Source organism: Myodes glareolus, chromosome 2 (assembly GCF_982192425.1).
Source record: "Myodes glareolus chromosome 2, mMyoGla1.1, whole genome shotgun sequence".
In the NCBI taxonomy this organism is placed as follows: Eukaryota; Metazoa; Chordata; class Mammalia; order Rodentia; family Cricetidae; genus Myodes; species Myodes glareolus.
In genome coordinates this window covers 125,996,456-126,012,309 of record NC_142027.1, presented here as the reverse complement: position 1 = coordinate 126,012,309, position 15,854 = coordinate 125,996,456, and the positions used below count along the sequence as shown (strand labels likewise).

Below are 15,854 nucleotides of genomic sequence, written 5' to 3'. Positions count from 1 at the left end.
GTGGCAGTTAATGGGAATCTCACTCAGATGGCATGGTTCCTCTGGTGAAGTTTTCTGGAGTAGGGTAACTGGTGGTGAGGGGATATGAAGAAGACATGGGGAGAACCGGGAGCCATGGCATCCATGTCCCACGGGGCCCCAGCATATGGGGTCAGTGCAGGGGAAGCAGCATAGTTGTGAGGAAGCCACTGACACCTGAGTCACAGGGCTGAGGAAGCTTTTATTCCCATGTCTATCATGTGACACAGGAAGTACACAGATTCTTTGTGTCCCCAAAGCCCCTTTGTAATATGGCACCTGATGTGGGCACTCTAGTTGTCACAGAATGGTTTCATTCCAGTTGCAGGGAGCATCTGCTGTGGTTCATGCCGTCTGCTTTCCTAGATGCCCTGAGAAGGAATCCAATTGCGTCTGGAGAGAACAGAGCACACAGGTGTCCAGATTCCTACAGCCTAGAAAAAGTGGACCATGTTGTCAACTCTGAGGAACACAAGACCCCAGGCCTGAACCCAAATGTTCTTCCTCCATGCTTAAAACACAAACTCACAGGCCATCCAGAAACGGTAGTCAGCATGACTGCCCCACACTGAGGTGCCGGACATCATAGAAAAAGCACACATACCTGGCCTTCCCAAGGACAGAACCTACACTCTGGGTGCTGCTGGTTCCTGCAGCCTGCTGTGATTCCTCAGTTCCATCTTCGCCACGGTCAGCCGGTGGACCTCATCTGGGCCATCAGCAAAGCGCAGGGCTCGGGCCCAGGCCAAGAAAGGAGCCAGAGGGTAGTCGTTGCTCAGGCCCGCTGCTCCGAAGGCCTGTCAGACACATGACAGGGAGGAGAAGAAGGCCTGGGTGAGTTCTAAAAGTGACATCCTGCTCAGAACATCTGGTGACAAGTATCTCACCAGGGGGTGCCCTGTGACACCTGTGAGTTCAGACTTCTCATGGGGACACTGCCTCCCACTGGATGCCTGAGTCACCAAGAAGGTTGCTTCTCCTACTGAGAAAGTTCTGTGTGGGACCAGGTGTCAGGATGTGGAAGGAGGAGCCCTGCAGAGTCGGGACATTGGGTGTGAGCAGCAGCAGAGGAGCCCACAGCCAGCTACTTACGAGCTAACACTCACTGTCTTGGACTAAGGAAGGAGGGAGGCCCCTGCAGTCTTCGTTTGAAGAGTAAAGCGCAGGTACAGAGGGAGGACAGTCCAGAGTGGCTCACCTGAATAGCACGGTCAATGACTTGATAGGCCATGGATGGGGCTACCATTTTGATCATGGCAATCTCTAAAGCTGCAGCCTGCAGGAGAAGGTAGAGTTAGAAGAACAGAGGACCAGGTACTGGGAGGGCAACACAAAGTCAAACTGTCAGGGTGGACACAGAGTTGGGTTCTGCAAGTGACTGTGACTAGGGTAAAGGGGAATGGCTGCTGCTGCATTCTGGGCCACAGTCAGATCCAGCGGCCTGAGCTACTGGCTGTGGACAGCACCTCCCTTGGCAATCGCAAGGCACTGGGTTTGACTCCAAGCGCCACCTACACAAACAGCTATGTCTAGGTTCAGCTCCAGGCAACAGTGGACCAAAGCCAGAGGATGACTTTGGGACTGGCCACTAGGAGCATCAAAGAGTCAGGAACTGTGCTCCTGACACAACCCCATCACTGCAGCTCTTGGCTGGGTATAGGGTCCCTGCTTAGATGGCCAGATAACACAGCAGTCAGCATGTACCATGCCCAGCCGCTACAGACAATGTGTTGGCTAATGCTGTATTTGGACTAGGCCTGTGAGGTCCCTTGTCCCCAGTTCTCTCCTCTATCATCCACCTCCCCCATCAACATGCTGTAGGAGTACAGGGGCCACCAGACCTCCCTTTCTCAAATCAGGAAGGTTCCCAATTGGTAAACGGAAGTTCCCTGTCCCTGGCCTTTTCTGGAGTGGATAGATGGCCAGAGTTCAAGAGAACAGTAGCAGACATCAGTGTCCAAGAGCTAAACAAGAAGAGAAGGGCCAACTGCGGTGTAACCCCAGGGTGACCTCTGTGACCTGTGAGGCCTCCTACCTTGTTTCCCGCCACATCCATGAGGTGGGCAGCTTTCAGCACCAGCAGTCGTGCCTGCTCGATGTCCACACGTGATCGGGCAATGTCTGCCAAGATGGTGCCGTGCTCCACGAGGGGCTTTCCGAAGGCAATGCGGGACATCACCTACAGATACCGGGAGACGAGGCTGAGGAGCTGGGCATAGAGTGTCCCTGAGAGGCACAGGAGCAGGTGACCTGCAAAGGATCAGGGCACACAGGAGGGGAGAGCAGAAGCGAGAGCTGACTGGCGGCAGCGTCTGTATATAGGCAATAATGCTCATCACAGATGCCACACCTATACACAACATCCTCAAAGGCTGATGGACTGACTACAGCTACAGTGACCCCGGAGAGCTTGCCGTACTGCAGGTCCAGAGCCAGGATCTTGGGCTGTCATGGTGCCTCAAGAGCAATTTATTGCCCACTGCAGTGTTAACATCTTGTGACTCATCCTTTTGGAATGTGAAGCACTCTCCCTCCCACCAACCCAAAAGTTAAGAATGTCATCAGATGGTACCAGAGACCCCAAGGATCAAACTTAGGTTATCAACATTATTGGCAGCAGATACCTTTACCTTCTGGGCCAACTCACTGTCCTCTCCCCATTAAAAAAAAAAACCCAAAAAAACAAAAACAAAAACAAACAAACAAACAAACAAAAAAACACAGTCATAGTCCACACGGTGTTGTGTAGTCTCTTTCCATTAGTTCATTTGAGACAGGTCTCTCTATGTAGTCCCAGGTGTCCTGGAACTTGCTATGTAGACTATACTGGCCTTGAACTCATAGAGATCTGCCTGTCTCTCTCTACAGAGAGCTGGGATTCAAGGTATACGCCATGACACTTTTCCCTTCCAGTCTGCTTTTAAAACATATAACTTAGGGGCATTGTGAGTGTCCCTAAATTATATGTTTTTGTTTTTTGTTTTTCGAGACAAGGTTTCTCTTTGGCTTTGGAGCCTGTCCTGGAACTCGCTCTTGTAGACCAGGCCAGCCTCGAACTCACAGAGATCCACCTGCCTCTGCCTCCTGAGTGCTGGGACTAAAGGCGTGTGCCACCACAGCCCGGCTCTAGATTATATGTTTAAAAAGTAGAAGCTACTTTCCAACCAGGCATGGTGTGGTGCAATTGAGTCCCAACAAGGTCATCCTTGCCTACATGGAGAGATCCAGGCTAGCATGTGAACCTGGGCTATGAGAGGGGATGTGGTAAAAAGTCTGGTGACCTTTGTGCCATCTTTGTGGCTGGAGACCACACCAGAACCTCATCCTGACAGAATCTACCCCAGACCCTGATTATAAGCTTGCTTTTTGCAGTCAATCATGGGGACTTTCAATGTAGTCTCTCCCCATTTATATTTAGCTTACTTTGTTCCTCAGAGATTTATGTATGCTTTTCTGTGTATACAGGATTGCATTTATAATCACCAGAATAAGTTTTCACCAAATTATGCTGCGCTTTAAGATACCTAAAATAAACCATTTGGGGGTCAGACTCCTGAAGTCGAGCTGAACTGAACTGCTTTCTTGACTCCTGCATATCTTCACTCTGCTGCCCTGATAGTCACGGAGACCCCTATACTATGTAGGCCTCCAGCTGTTAAGGGGCCCATGGCTAATGACTTTCATTGTTTGAGACAGTGTCCTGTTATGGAATCTAGGTGACTCTGGAACTTGCAACAATCCTTCTGCCTTAGTTTTCTGAGTGCTGGAATAAGATACCACGCTGGCTTCAGATTATATATTCTGACCACACTGGTCTTGGCTACTCATAATCCTGTGGGCATTGGAACCTCACCCTCAGCTACCACAAAGCCTGCCTGGCCTTTCCTTCTGGCCACTTGGACAAATAGGTGGCCATTCCACTCTGGAAGTCAGCTGTGGCCAAAGTAGAGCAGATGCAAAGTAGAGATTACGGATTCTGGATGTGAATATCATTCTGTGAGGTCTGTTTTCAGAAGGGCACCCGTGTTTAAAGTTCCCAGACAGTAATAGTGGCTGTTGGTCACTGTGGGCACTAGGGAACTCACGCGTGTCTTCATGAGTGACAGGGCCCTCTCTGAATGCCCAATCAGCCTCATACAGTGATGAATCCGGCCAGGCCCCAGCCTGCCCTGTGCGATCTCAAAGCCTCGACCAGGGCCTAGGACTATGTTCTCTTTTGGCACACGCACGTCCTTGAACCGTACTTCGCCATGGCCCCCTGAAAGATGAAAATACATTTTTCTTGGGTGTGTTTATTCCTCTCTTCAGTTAGGACTACATGTTCCCAGACCTTAGCCTTCTAACTGTGTCACAGCTAAGAAGGGGACAGGGGACCCAGAAATAAGGGAAGAGAATTGTTTTCAATTGTTTTCAGCAAAAAAAACCCCAAAAACAAAAAAACAAGTTATTCTGCCATTCTTTATGGGTTTTCTTCTTTTTTTTTCTTTTCTTTTGAGGGGACGTTTTTGAGATAGGGTTTCTCTGTGTAGCTTTGGAGCCTGTCCTGGAACTCGCTCTGCAGACCGGGTTGGCCTCGAACTCAGAGATCTGCTTGCTTCTGCTCTGCCTCCCGAGTACTGGGATTAAAGGTGTGCACCACCACTGCCCAGCTCCTTATGTTTTTCAAGACAGAGTTTCTCTGCATAGCCATAGCTGTCCTAGAACGCACTATGTAGACCAGACTGGCCTTAAACACAGATATTTGCCTGCCTCTGACTCCAGAGAGCTGGGATTAAATCACTGCCCAGCTTCTGCCATTTTCTTAAAAAGTTTTGTATATCAAATTTACTTCTGAGTGTGTGTATATGTCTGCACATATGCACAGTGAATTTGGAGGTCAGAAAACAACGTTCAGGAGTCAGATCTCTTCTACCATGTAGGTCCTGGGGATTGAACGCACCTTGTCAGGCATGGCCACAGTTATTTACACTTTTAGGACAAATGGCAGAGTCAGATGTCTCCTTTTTCCATGTGGCTGACAAGGGCTGAACTTAAGTCATCAGGCTTGGTGGAAGTACCCACTGAGCCATCTTTCAGGCCCCATGGTTAAAATATGATGCAGGCCAGAACCTCTATGGGATGCCAGAAGTGAGGGTGTGAATGCTGTCAGCAGGGAAGGCTCTCTCCTCACACAGGTGAGGGACTCAACTGGGGCTGTGACCTGCACCTGCTGCCCAGGCCCTCTGCTGCCCTGGCGCCTCCGCAGGACCTCTCCTGCGGAGAGGTCTCTCCGCAGGATCTCAAGGGCTCCTGTTTATCTTCTGAGATTAGAAGAGGAAAGGCAAGCATAAACACCCACAGGCAGTCTGCCGAGCAGTTCGAGCTCCTTAGGAAATAAAGGGCTGGACTGCGTCTCACCGATGCTATCAGATCCTTGGCATGTGGAAAATTCTGAACAGAAAAAGCACTCCCCAAACTGCTGCCCATGTACTAGAGCCACACTCAGGGTGACTGACCCCGGGGGTCCTAACCTGGGGGATCCTCCAACCCATACACTGACAAAGGCCGGATGACATTGATTCCTGGAGTGTCCATGGGAACCAAGATTATGGACTGCTGCTGGTGCCTCGGGGCCTGTGGGTCTGTTTTTCCCATAAACACACAGAGTTTGCAGCGTGGATCCAGGATGCCTGCCAGGGAGAAGAGAGAGCATTCTGTCAGTGCATGCCAGGGCCAGTGAGGATCTAACCACAGGAAGCCCTAAAGCAAAGCGAGGACACTGATTGATACACACAATTGGAGAAGCACGTGCAGGCTCCAGGCCAGACAGAACTTACTGCACTGAGAATGGGACCCAGCACCATAGGAACAATGTTTTAACTGTATGTACATTTTGTCTGCATGTTGTGAGTGCAGTGCCCAAAGAGGCCAGAAGAGGGAGTCAGATCCCCTGGAACTAGAGTCATAGACAGTTGTGAGTCACCATGTGGGTGCTGGTAATCAAGTCCTGGTTCTCTTGCAAGAGCAGCTAGTGCTCGTAACTACTTCAGTCCTCTCTTCAATGCCTCTCTTCAGTCCCATAAAAAAAATTAAAAACCATCATGTTAGACTTGAAGAAAGAGACAAAACCCAAGGTGGCTGCTATAAGCATCTCCTCTAGCTTGCTGAGGTCCAGCTGAGGAAATGGGTTATGTGATGAGATGTCTACTATGGATGGTACAAAACAGCTCACAAGTTTAACTATAGTGAAGCAGCAAAGATAGAACTGGCTGCAAAAGACTTTGAAGAGAGCACACTGTTAGGAATTCCCAATCAAGCTAAATCAAAACAAGTCAAATTAAGAAATATCCAGGTTTAATGGGATTCCTACGCTTTCGGGTGGCCCTGAGGGGGAACTGGGAGGAAAGAAAAGAGACCACACGGTCCTCTTTTGGGAGTTTATTTAAATACTCTGTGTGTGTGGGGGGGGGGGGGTCCAGGACCTGGCCTGCTGGGATTTGGAGTCCAGACCAATACAACTCTCAGGCCTAGGGGGCTGGGATAGATGCGAGGGGCTGGGGTCTATGTTCCCACCCTCTAGTGAACCCTGGTGGTTGTTAGGCCCAGGACAGTGGCACTCCTGGAAACACCCAGAAGACAACTGGTTGTCAAGTTTCCATGCTGGTGCCTGCTGCAGGACTTGGAGTCTTAAGACTCCAAGACAGATCTATGCTTCCAGTGGGCTGCTGTTGTGCTTTCTGTTATTCCTTTGTGGTGCCTTTAAGGACTAACCACGCCCACTCCCAGCCACTTCTGACCTCCTGGTCGCCATCTTAACACTCTCTCTCTCTCTCTGTCCCCCGTCTCTTGGTGTGTACACACGTGTCTCTGTCTCTCCCTATGTTTTTCTCCATGTATCTCTGTCTCCCTCTTTTCTAAGTAATAAATGTTTAACTTGATGTATAGCCTTATATCCATTTACTCTGCTGTCCACCGCATCCAGCCGCCTGACTCAGCCGCTCGCCCGGGGAACTTGCACTGCTCTGGCGGCAGCCTTTGCCTGGCTCATAGGCCGCTCAGGGCATCCCAATCTATTATCTTTGTAAAGAACAATACTTTCTGGGAAGTATTTCTAGGAGGCATGGGAGACTATCTGGCTGTCCTCGTTGAGAATACTTGCTGTGTGCTCTCACCCAGCTAGCACACTGCATAAACTGGGTGAGTGCTTCAGAATCCACATGATGGAGGGAGGGACTAGAGAGGAGGCTCAAGATGGAACACTTGACCAGAGCACGAAATAAGACAAAACCTACTGCGCAGGAAACACTTCATTCATTCTCACTGCTCCCCTTCTTCTTCTCTGTCCCCTCTCCTCCCATCCCTTCTTCTGGTCATAGGTGCTTCTGAATATTAGATCTTAGCACATGGTCAAAAGGTACGGTACCTAAGAATCTGGCTGGGCGAGCAGAGGACAGGATGAGTGCTGACAGAGCTTCCATGAGTTACAAATGTGCGGATGTAGAGAAAGTCAAGAGTTCACTTCATAACAATTACAATAAAATTCAAAACAGTTATTTTACATGTGCGTTTTGCCTAAATATATGAATGTGCATTACACGCATGCCTATTCCAGAGGAAGTCAGGTCACTTGGAGTTACAAACCACTGTGAGCCACAATGTGGGTGCTGGGAACTGACCCACGTTCTCTGCAATAACAAGTGCTCTTAACTCCCAAGCCATCTCTGTGGGTCACAATGAAGTTGGTGTAGGGGCCCACACCTTTAACTCTGGCACTTGGGAGACAGAGGCAGGTGGATCTCTGTGAGTTCAAGGCCAGCTTCATCTACGTAAGGAATTCGAGGACAGCCAGATCTACTTAGAGTCCCCATCTCAAGTAAACTAAACGAGCAAAAGAATTACACAGAGACCTGTTGAAATTTTCTGGACAATGCAGCATTTGGATTTGTTGTAGTTTAATTTTGTTTTTTAAGACAGTATCTCATGTAGCCCAGGCTGGCCTTGAACTCATACACAACCAAGCATGACATCCCCACATTTGTATTATCTTCTGCCTCCACATCAAAAACCCAGGGATTACAATTTGTACAACCCCAAATCTAGCAGGTATATGGATTTTTGAAAAATAGATAAATTTGAGTCAGGTGTGGTGGCACAGACCTGTAACCAAACACTTGGAAGGTAGAGGCCTGAGGATGGGCAGTTCATGGTCAGACTCAGCTACAAAGCAAGTCTGAGGTCAGCACAGGCTACATGATACCTTCTCTCCCCCACACCCCACACCCCTGTTCAATCTGTCTCTGTCTCTCTCACATGTAAATTTCTCACTGACAGACAAAAAAATCTACAAACTGCTGCCTCCTCCCCACAGCCTGCCCTGCTGTCCCCATTAATACTAGGAAGGACAGCTCTGGACACAGGTCTTGGAATCCAGCAAATTCTGAAGCCTGTTTGCTACCCGCCAGCTGCTGCAGCCTTAGGTAAATGAATGGTCTCCCCGAGTCTTAGTTTCCTCCTGTGAAATGGGATGGATGGGGTCATCAGCTCTGTGAGCTGACAGACAGAGAGGCACTTGGAAGCCTCTGAAAAACACCTGTGACCTCATAGCATAGGGAAGACTCCCAGGTGAAGGAGGCTGGCAGGGCGTGGCAGAGCTGCCTGCAGGGGCATATAGCCACCGGTGTGCTTATCTGGTGCCACCTAGAGGGCTCACAACACATCTTACCCTGCTCATCTGCACAGACTGAAAAACTGAAAACTATTTTTCAGGTCAAGTACCTGTGATCCACCACTTGTGACCATTTATGACATAGGAGCCATCTTCCTCTCTGATGGAAGCCTCAATATTGGAGGCATCTGAGGAGGCCACCTGCACAGGAGCACATTCTGGTTAGAGTCCCTACTGACCTACATTCCTCAGGAGCAGAGTCCTGAGGCCCCGCCAAAGGGGAACATACAAGGACAGTACCTGGGGCTCCGTCATGGCGAAGCAGGAGCGGATCCTGCCCTCCAGCAGGGGCACCAGCCAGCGGGCCTTCTGTTCCTCAGTGCCATACCGCACCAGGAGCTCCATGTTCCCCGTATCAGGGGCAGAGCAATTAAATATCTGAAGAGAAGAAACACGTCAGTGCCCCCCACATCTTCAACCCCTGGGAGAGGCTGGGCTGGACTCCTTCCACTGACCCCCTCACAACTCATGAGGCCCTTCCTCTCTGCCAGAGAAGACTCACACACACCTGAAGTCAATCTCAAATGCCCTGGAACCCCCCCCCCCAACAGTCCACATCCCTGGGTGGGTTTCCCTGCTGGGCCAATTGCTTGCCTTCCTTTCCCTTCCCAGGTGATGTTCAAGTCATATGGTACCCCTAGATCTGACTTTCCACACAGGCCATGTGGGGACATGTTCTCACACACTGAGGGAACTGGAGACTGTACCTCAGGAGCATACAGGGACATGCCCATGACTTCACATAGATGTGCATACTCCACGTTAGTCAGCCCTGCTCCATATTTTTTCTCAGGATCTGTCTCCAAGGGTAGGAAAAGGTTCCAAAGCCCTTCAGCCTTGGCTTTCTCCTGGCAGGGGAAAAGGAGAGCCATAATCATTGAATCTTATCTTTAAAACAAAACAATATTTATTTAAAAAAAAAAAAAGTTGAGCAGGGAGTGCTTAACCCCAGCACTTGGGAGGCAGAGGCATGTGGATCTCTTGAGTTCGAGATGGTCTCAAACTGGTGCACGTGTTGAATTCCAGGCCAGTCACAGATGCATAGAGAGAGACCCTATCTCAACAAAACATAGCAAAGCAAAACAAAACAATGTAAGGATATATGTGTGCATGCATGTGAATGCAGAGGCCTGTGGAGGCTAGAGGTGTGGTGTTGGAACCACTGGAGCTGGAGTTACAGGTGGTTGTGAGCCACCTGATGTGGGTCCAACGTCTGAGCCATCTCTCCAGCTGTGACCACATCTTCTCCAGTGGAACAGAAAGAGGAGAAGAAGGCGCAGTCAGAGATACAGCATACGCCCAAAGCAAGGACAAGTCAGAGACACTGTAGCAGCTAAAGCCGGGTTAGCATGACACTGCACAATCGCTCAGCTCCATGATTCTGATATGGTCTCTAGCAAGAGACTTTGTGACCTTGTGCCTTGCTTCTCAAATCTGTGTGACAGATGCCACCTGACCTGATTAGTCTCTCTACACCACAGACTATATTACTCGATTTTGTGACAGGGTCTCAACTAGTTGAAGTTGGCCTGAACTTTGCATCCTCCTGACTCTACTTCCCCAGTGCTGGGATCACATGAGAAGCACTTTGCTTGGCTTGCCATTCTCCCTTCTCCCCACAGATACTTGGCCTTGACAGAATAAAACCTGATTAATCAGCAGCTGTCTCTTTCTAGGGATGGGAAAGCAAGGCGATGCCACTCAGTCCCCCTGCTCCTTTCCTCACTGGAGAGGGTCAGCCATGTTGACAAGCATGCTTACCTTGAGGTCTTCTATCAGCGGGGAAGGGCTCCACCTGTCGGCTGAGGCCTGGTGTCTCTGCAGCTCTGGCTCCAGGGGGTACACATTCTGTTTCATAAACTCCAACAGCCGGTCATACAACTTTCTGACGTGAGGAGAGAGGCCCTCTGGAGAGATGATCAGGCCTCCCTTTGTCTCCTGGGAAGGGGAAGCAGCTGCTACAGTGCTGGAACTCCTCACACCCGCTGGAGTTCTCTGGGGCCGCGACCCAGCCCATGCATGGTAGGATTTCACTAGTGGTTTGGAGGCTGGCATCTCCTTGAAAACCCGGAAGCCTTCTTTGATGGCAAAGTCCCATGCCAGCTCAGCCATGAACTCAGGGAACTTCCCGCTTTGTTTGGCTATTGCCGAGCTTGCCTGTCCTATGCAAAATAGAAGGAGAACTGGTTACCCCTAGCCAGCCTTCCTGGTGATGTGAGCCAGTGACATAGCCAATATTCTGAGGACAGCCATTGTCACTGGCTGAGCACCTGTAACATCCATACTGGGGTCTGGGCCCTGTACTCCCAAGCAGCACTGTCTGAATCTGAACTTGGTGGACAAAGAAACTAAGCTTTGGTGGCACAGACCTTTATCCCAGCACTTAGGAGTTAGAGACAGTGAATCAGTGAATCTCTGAGTTCAAGGTCAGGCTGGAACACAGTAAGAGTCAGGACTACACAGAGAAACCCTGTCCCAGAAACAAACAAAAATAAAAAACAAAAAGAACAAGAAGCAAATTTAGTGACACCCTCAAGTCACTTGTGCAGCACCTGAGACCAGTAAGAACTCCGACAAGATCCTAGAGTAGCCCTTCTGAGAAAAGGCCATGGCCAGTCTAGGCATCATTTCCTCAGAGTGATCACAGAGCACACCGGCATTTTCCTCTGCTTTTTTATTTTTTAAACTTTCAGACAGGGCCTCTTGGAGCCCCCAACATGTAGCTAAGGATGATCTTGAGGTCTCTGTCCTCCTACCCCCACCTTACAAGTGTGTGCCCCCACATCTGCCTATATACATACACATTTTTTATGATGTCTAGAAAATTAAGCCTTACATCATTCTGGCTAAACCTGACTCCTCAGAGTCTTTGTGACCCTCAGGCTGGCCAACACTTACCTGTGAGTGACCGCTTATAGACTCCCTGTAGTATTGCAGCCACACGGAAAAATGAGAAAGCCATGTAGAAGTTACAGTTCTCGATGGGTGGGATGCCCATTTGAAGACAGTACATCCTGAAGTACTCCTCCATCGTTGGAATGCCCAGCTGTGTCACATCCATGTCCCTGAACCCTAAGATAAGGGACAGAGCTGTCCTTAAGTGGTTGGCACCTACCCTCCCCTACCACTAGCAAACATGTATTCTGAAAGCCACTATGCTCCTGAACCACTTTTACAGCTGTGTGGCTCCTTGTGCTAGCCGATGACCTGAGGCGAGCATGAAGCTCCTATTTTACAGATTTTTCTCTCAAGGTTTCAGACCAAATTAACAGTAAACAAAGGAATGCAGTTTCTGATTACTCCTGGTCCACAGCTCTCGGAGAGATGCCATCCCAAACCAAACATTTGATGACAAACAGTCCTAGAGGAGGTGGAATATACAACTAAGTGGAAAAATGAGATCATAAAATTATATGGTCATTGGTTTTGGTCACTTAGTCACTGAATCAAAGGATTGTTTCAGTAACAGACTGGGTGCAATGACACATGCTGTAATCCCAGCACCGGGGAAGTGGAGTTAGGACTGGCAGGAGTTTGAAGCCAGCCTCAGTGACACAGAGTTTAAAAACAGTCAGCCACGAGAGCCTGCCTCAGAGCAGATAACCCAGAAATAAAAGACCAAGATAGATACACACACAGAATGGAAGGTGCATGTTAAGCCTGGGCATATCAGCAAGAACCTGTCCAGATACAAAATCAAATGCAAGCTGGCGATACAGCTCAGTGCTAGAGTGTCAGCTAGCATGCACAAGGACCAAGACTCAACCCCCAGTACAAAATAAGAAATTGGGGGGGGGGCTGGAGAAATGGCTCAGCGTTTAAGAGCATTGCCTGCTCTTCCAAAGGTCCTGAGTTCAATTCCCAGCAACCACATGGTGGCTCACAACCATCTGTAATGAGGTCTGATGCCCTCCTCTTCTGGCCTGCAGGAGACACACAGACAGAATATTGTATACATAATAAATAAATAAATATTAAAAAAGAATAACATTTCTTTAAAAAAAAGAAATGGAAAGGAAAGAAAGAAAAAAATGCACTATGGGTGAAGGGAGATACATCCCATTCCCACCCCACATTTCAGTGATACGGTTATTCAAACTACTTGCACCTCACTTTTGCCCAGCCCATTCACGTGCCACAGTGCTTACCACTTAACTGGCTCCTACCTCTCAGAATGGGAAAGCTGGATGGCAGGTAGTGAACCAGGCAGCTGTAGGCCACATCGGCAAAGGGATCCCCTAAGGTAGAAAGTTCCCAGTCCAGGACAGCGAGCACCTCAGCCTTTTCAGGATGGAATATTAGGTTATCCAGCCTGAGGAGCCACAGAAGGAATGGAGAGAGCTGAGAAGACTCCATCTGCCCCTCCAGGCCCACCCTCCACCAGCCTGTATGCTGAACGTTGGCCAGCCTCTAGGGCTCCCAGGTCCTCACTACCAGCTGGCCTCAACCAGTCAGCAGCACCAGCGAGGATGTTTATTTAACTGTTTCCCACTACCAAGGCCACCGCTCTGGCCAGGAGCCCTCTCTAAAGTTAACCTTTCTGGATTCACACCCTCCCTGCGATGGCACTAAAGCAAGCCTGCAGATTCTTTGACACACTTGCCACCAAATCTTCACTCTATGAAACACCTGGCCTCTAATAAATGTCAAGTGGAGGAAGGGATGCTGAGGGTTTCCAGGGTGGTGGAGGTCAGTGAAGGTCATAGCTTCTTTAGCACAGTTGAGCTACCAGGAAAGTCCTGTCACCCAAGGGCCACCATACTAAGCAACCACAAAGCCACAGAGAATGGCCTGAGGAGTCCAGCCACAGCCAGAGAGCAACCCTGGTGGAAGTGTGCTGTCCTGTCCCAACTGTCAGCGAAGAGGCCTTGGTGAAGTCTGCCATGTGGTTGTTACAGAAGCGCATGCTGGCCCTGTTAAGCCAGCCAGTTAGGAATGCCACTGTGGCTCCAGTCTGTCCAGTGGCCTCTGAGACACACTGCACTCCTTTTAAACTCTCCAGGGGCCTCTGAGTCCTTTTGATTCCTGACTGGACACTAATGCAGGCTTGACTTAAAATAAATTGAAGGGGCTGGAGAGGGGGCTCAGTGCTTATGAACATGTACTGCTCTTGCAGAAGACCTGAGTTGGGTCCCAGCACCTGGTGAAGTTTGGTTCACAACCACCAGTTCTAGGATCTAATCCCTTCTGGCCTCCATGGGCACCTTTTCTTCACGTGCGCACATAGACACTTCATCAAAAGTAACTAAATCTTAAAAAACAAACAAACAAACAAAAAAACAAGCATTCAACAATCCAGGGAATGGCACACGAACTCATGTGCCAGCTTCCTCATAGAAGCCACACCTGCTGCTTGGCTGCTTTTTCTTGAATGTCTAACACACAAACACCTCAGGTTCAGTTAATGGCCTCCACCCTCACTCCCCAACTTCCTTGAACGTGGTCCGCATTTGTCTCACACTTTTCTGTCTCTCTTAGCTATGCACACTTAAAATCTCTCAATCCTTGGTAAATTTGCATAAATATCATACGTATTTATCTTTTCTCCTCAGTATGATCCTTTCAGACTTATTTAGGTTGACTCATGTAGAGCCCATCGGTTTATTTTATCTGCTAAGCAGAATCCCAACACATCACGGAACCACATGATTTATCATGTGCTACAGGCAACAGCAGGCTGGCATCTTTGCCAAGACTCCCTTCAGGTGCCAGGCTGTGCCAAGGTGGACCGATGGCTGTGGCAGAATCGCTTTGTCTGCTTTTCTGGCGTTCCTGCCTCCTTCAAGGTGCCCTCTTCCATACTCTTTGGTGGTAAGTGTTAGCTCTAAGGGGGCACATGCTAAGACCAGGGGAGCTTTTCCGGTGATTTCTTCAGGCTTGACCCCCGCTGACAGGCCTTTAGATCGCTGCTATCTCCTGCCTGCTCTCATACTTAGTCACATTTGTGGACACTTTAGGAGTGGCAAAGGCCAAGCCGTAAAACAGGTATGGCTAGTAGTTACCTGTTTCTACTCTTTCTACCAAAGAGGGAGGGTCACATGGGAGGAGTGCTCTAGAGTCCTAGGTAGAGGATAATTAAACAAATGCATGAAGGATTGGCAAGAAAATCATCAAGTGGATAGGGGATGAATAAGATGTGGCTCAAAGGTAGACCTCCAGGAGCGGCTGGGAAGCCGAAAATGGTCAATGTGCCCTGGGTGCCTCAAGAGCAAAGTCCAGGGCAGCCATGGAAGGTCAGCAGACACCCGGCAGGATGGCAGGTGTACTGAGTTCTGGTGAAGGCAGAGCTCTAGACTCTGCACACAGCCCAGGGAACCATGTCCACTCCCTGACCTCCTTCTGTCTGGGCTCAAGGTCAACACTCAAGGCTGACTTCACAGTATTCCCACCCCTCCAGCATGGCTCCTCCTCCCCACAGGCACACGAGACAGTGTCTGCAAGCAGCTCTGGTAGCCACAGCTTGGGAGAAGGGCTGCTATTGACATTAGAAAACAAAACCCAGGGATGACACTTGACCTCCTAAGAGGTGAGGCCACGCTCCACGGCATAGGACTGTCACAGTGTTGACACTAAGAAGCCCTGACATAAAGGAAACACTCTGAAGGGATGATTCCCATCTGTACTACGGACCAAGACCACAGGCTTAATCTTCCCCTGTATGAGCCTTGCTGGAGGCTGTGTCTACCTGAAGTCGCCATGCACCACTGTGGTTCTCTGTTGCTTGGGAATGTGCAGTGGCAGCCACTGGATAAGCCTCTCCATTGCTGGGATGCTGCTGGTTTCCGCTGCTCGGTACTGCTTGGTCCAGGTTTGCACCTGGCGAAGAATATAGTCCCCTGAGGGAAAGAGGGTTAGGATACGGCACGCTGTTCCAACAGCCTTCAGTGCTCAATACATAAGTTCAGCAGAGCCGTGAAAACGTCAGAAGCTCTGTGCCAGTGCCCTGTGTCTGAACTTGTTCCTGTGGACGGGGAAAGTCCTATATGAAACTCCTGTCATCGTGGAAGTCACTTTGCTTCAACTGGTTCACCACGGTCTAGGCACTATCCCACCACAACAAATCTTCAAGCCTAACCCCTAACCCTCTTTGAAGGTTTGTGAGCTTTCAAACAGGCAAGGTTAAGTTTAACAG

The 15,854-nt window shown here is 49.5% G+C and overlaps 1 protein-coding gene across 3 annotated transcripts in view; it reads right to left on the bottom strand.

Moving 5' to 3' along the window:
• Window positions 1–200: 200 nt before the first annotated feature.
• Acad10 (acyl-CoA dehydrogenase family member 10) overlaps window positions 201–15,854 on the bottom strand; it is a 39,933-nt gene continuing 24,279 nt past the window's right edge. Inside the window, exons 10-22 of one of the 3 annotated variants that reach the window (XM_087903674.1) lie at window positions 15,408–15,558; window positions 12,889–13,034; window positions 11,621–11,794; window positions 10,484–10,884; window positions 9,430–9,570; window positions 8,963–9,100; window positions 8,773–8,863; window positions 5,529–5,687; window positions 4,104–4,276; window positions 2,054–2,197; window positions 1,217–1,294; window positions 623–815; window positions 201–452 (exon numbers count right to left, since the gene is read on the bottom strand). In XM_087903674.1, the coding sequence (XP_087759800.1) occupies window positions 645–815; window positions 1,217–1,294; window positions 2,054–2,197; window positions 4,104–4,276; window positions 5,529–5,687; window positions 8,773–8,863; window positions 8,963–9,100; window positions 9,430–9,570; window positions 10,484–10,884; window positions 11,621–11,794; window positions 12,889–13,034; window positions 15,408–15,558 (1,967 nt within the window). In that variant the 3' untranslated portion in view covers window positions 201–452; window positions 623–644. The remainder of the gene's footprint in view (window positions 453–622; window positions 816–1,216; window positions 1,295–2,053; window positions 2,198–4,103; window positions 4,277–5,528; window positions 5,688–8,772; window positions 8,864–8,962; window positions 9,101–9,429; window positions 9,571–10,483; window positions 10,885–11,620; window positions 11,795–12,888; window positions 13,035–15,407; window positions 15,559–15,854) is intronic. The other 2 variants (XM_087903675.1, XM_087903673.1) reach the window with 2 other exon arrangements.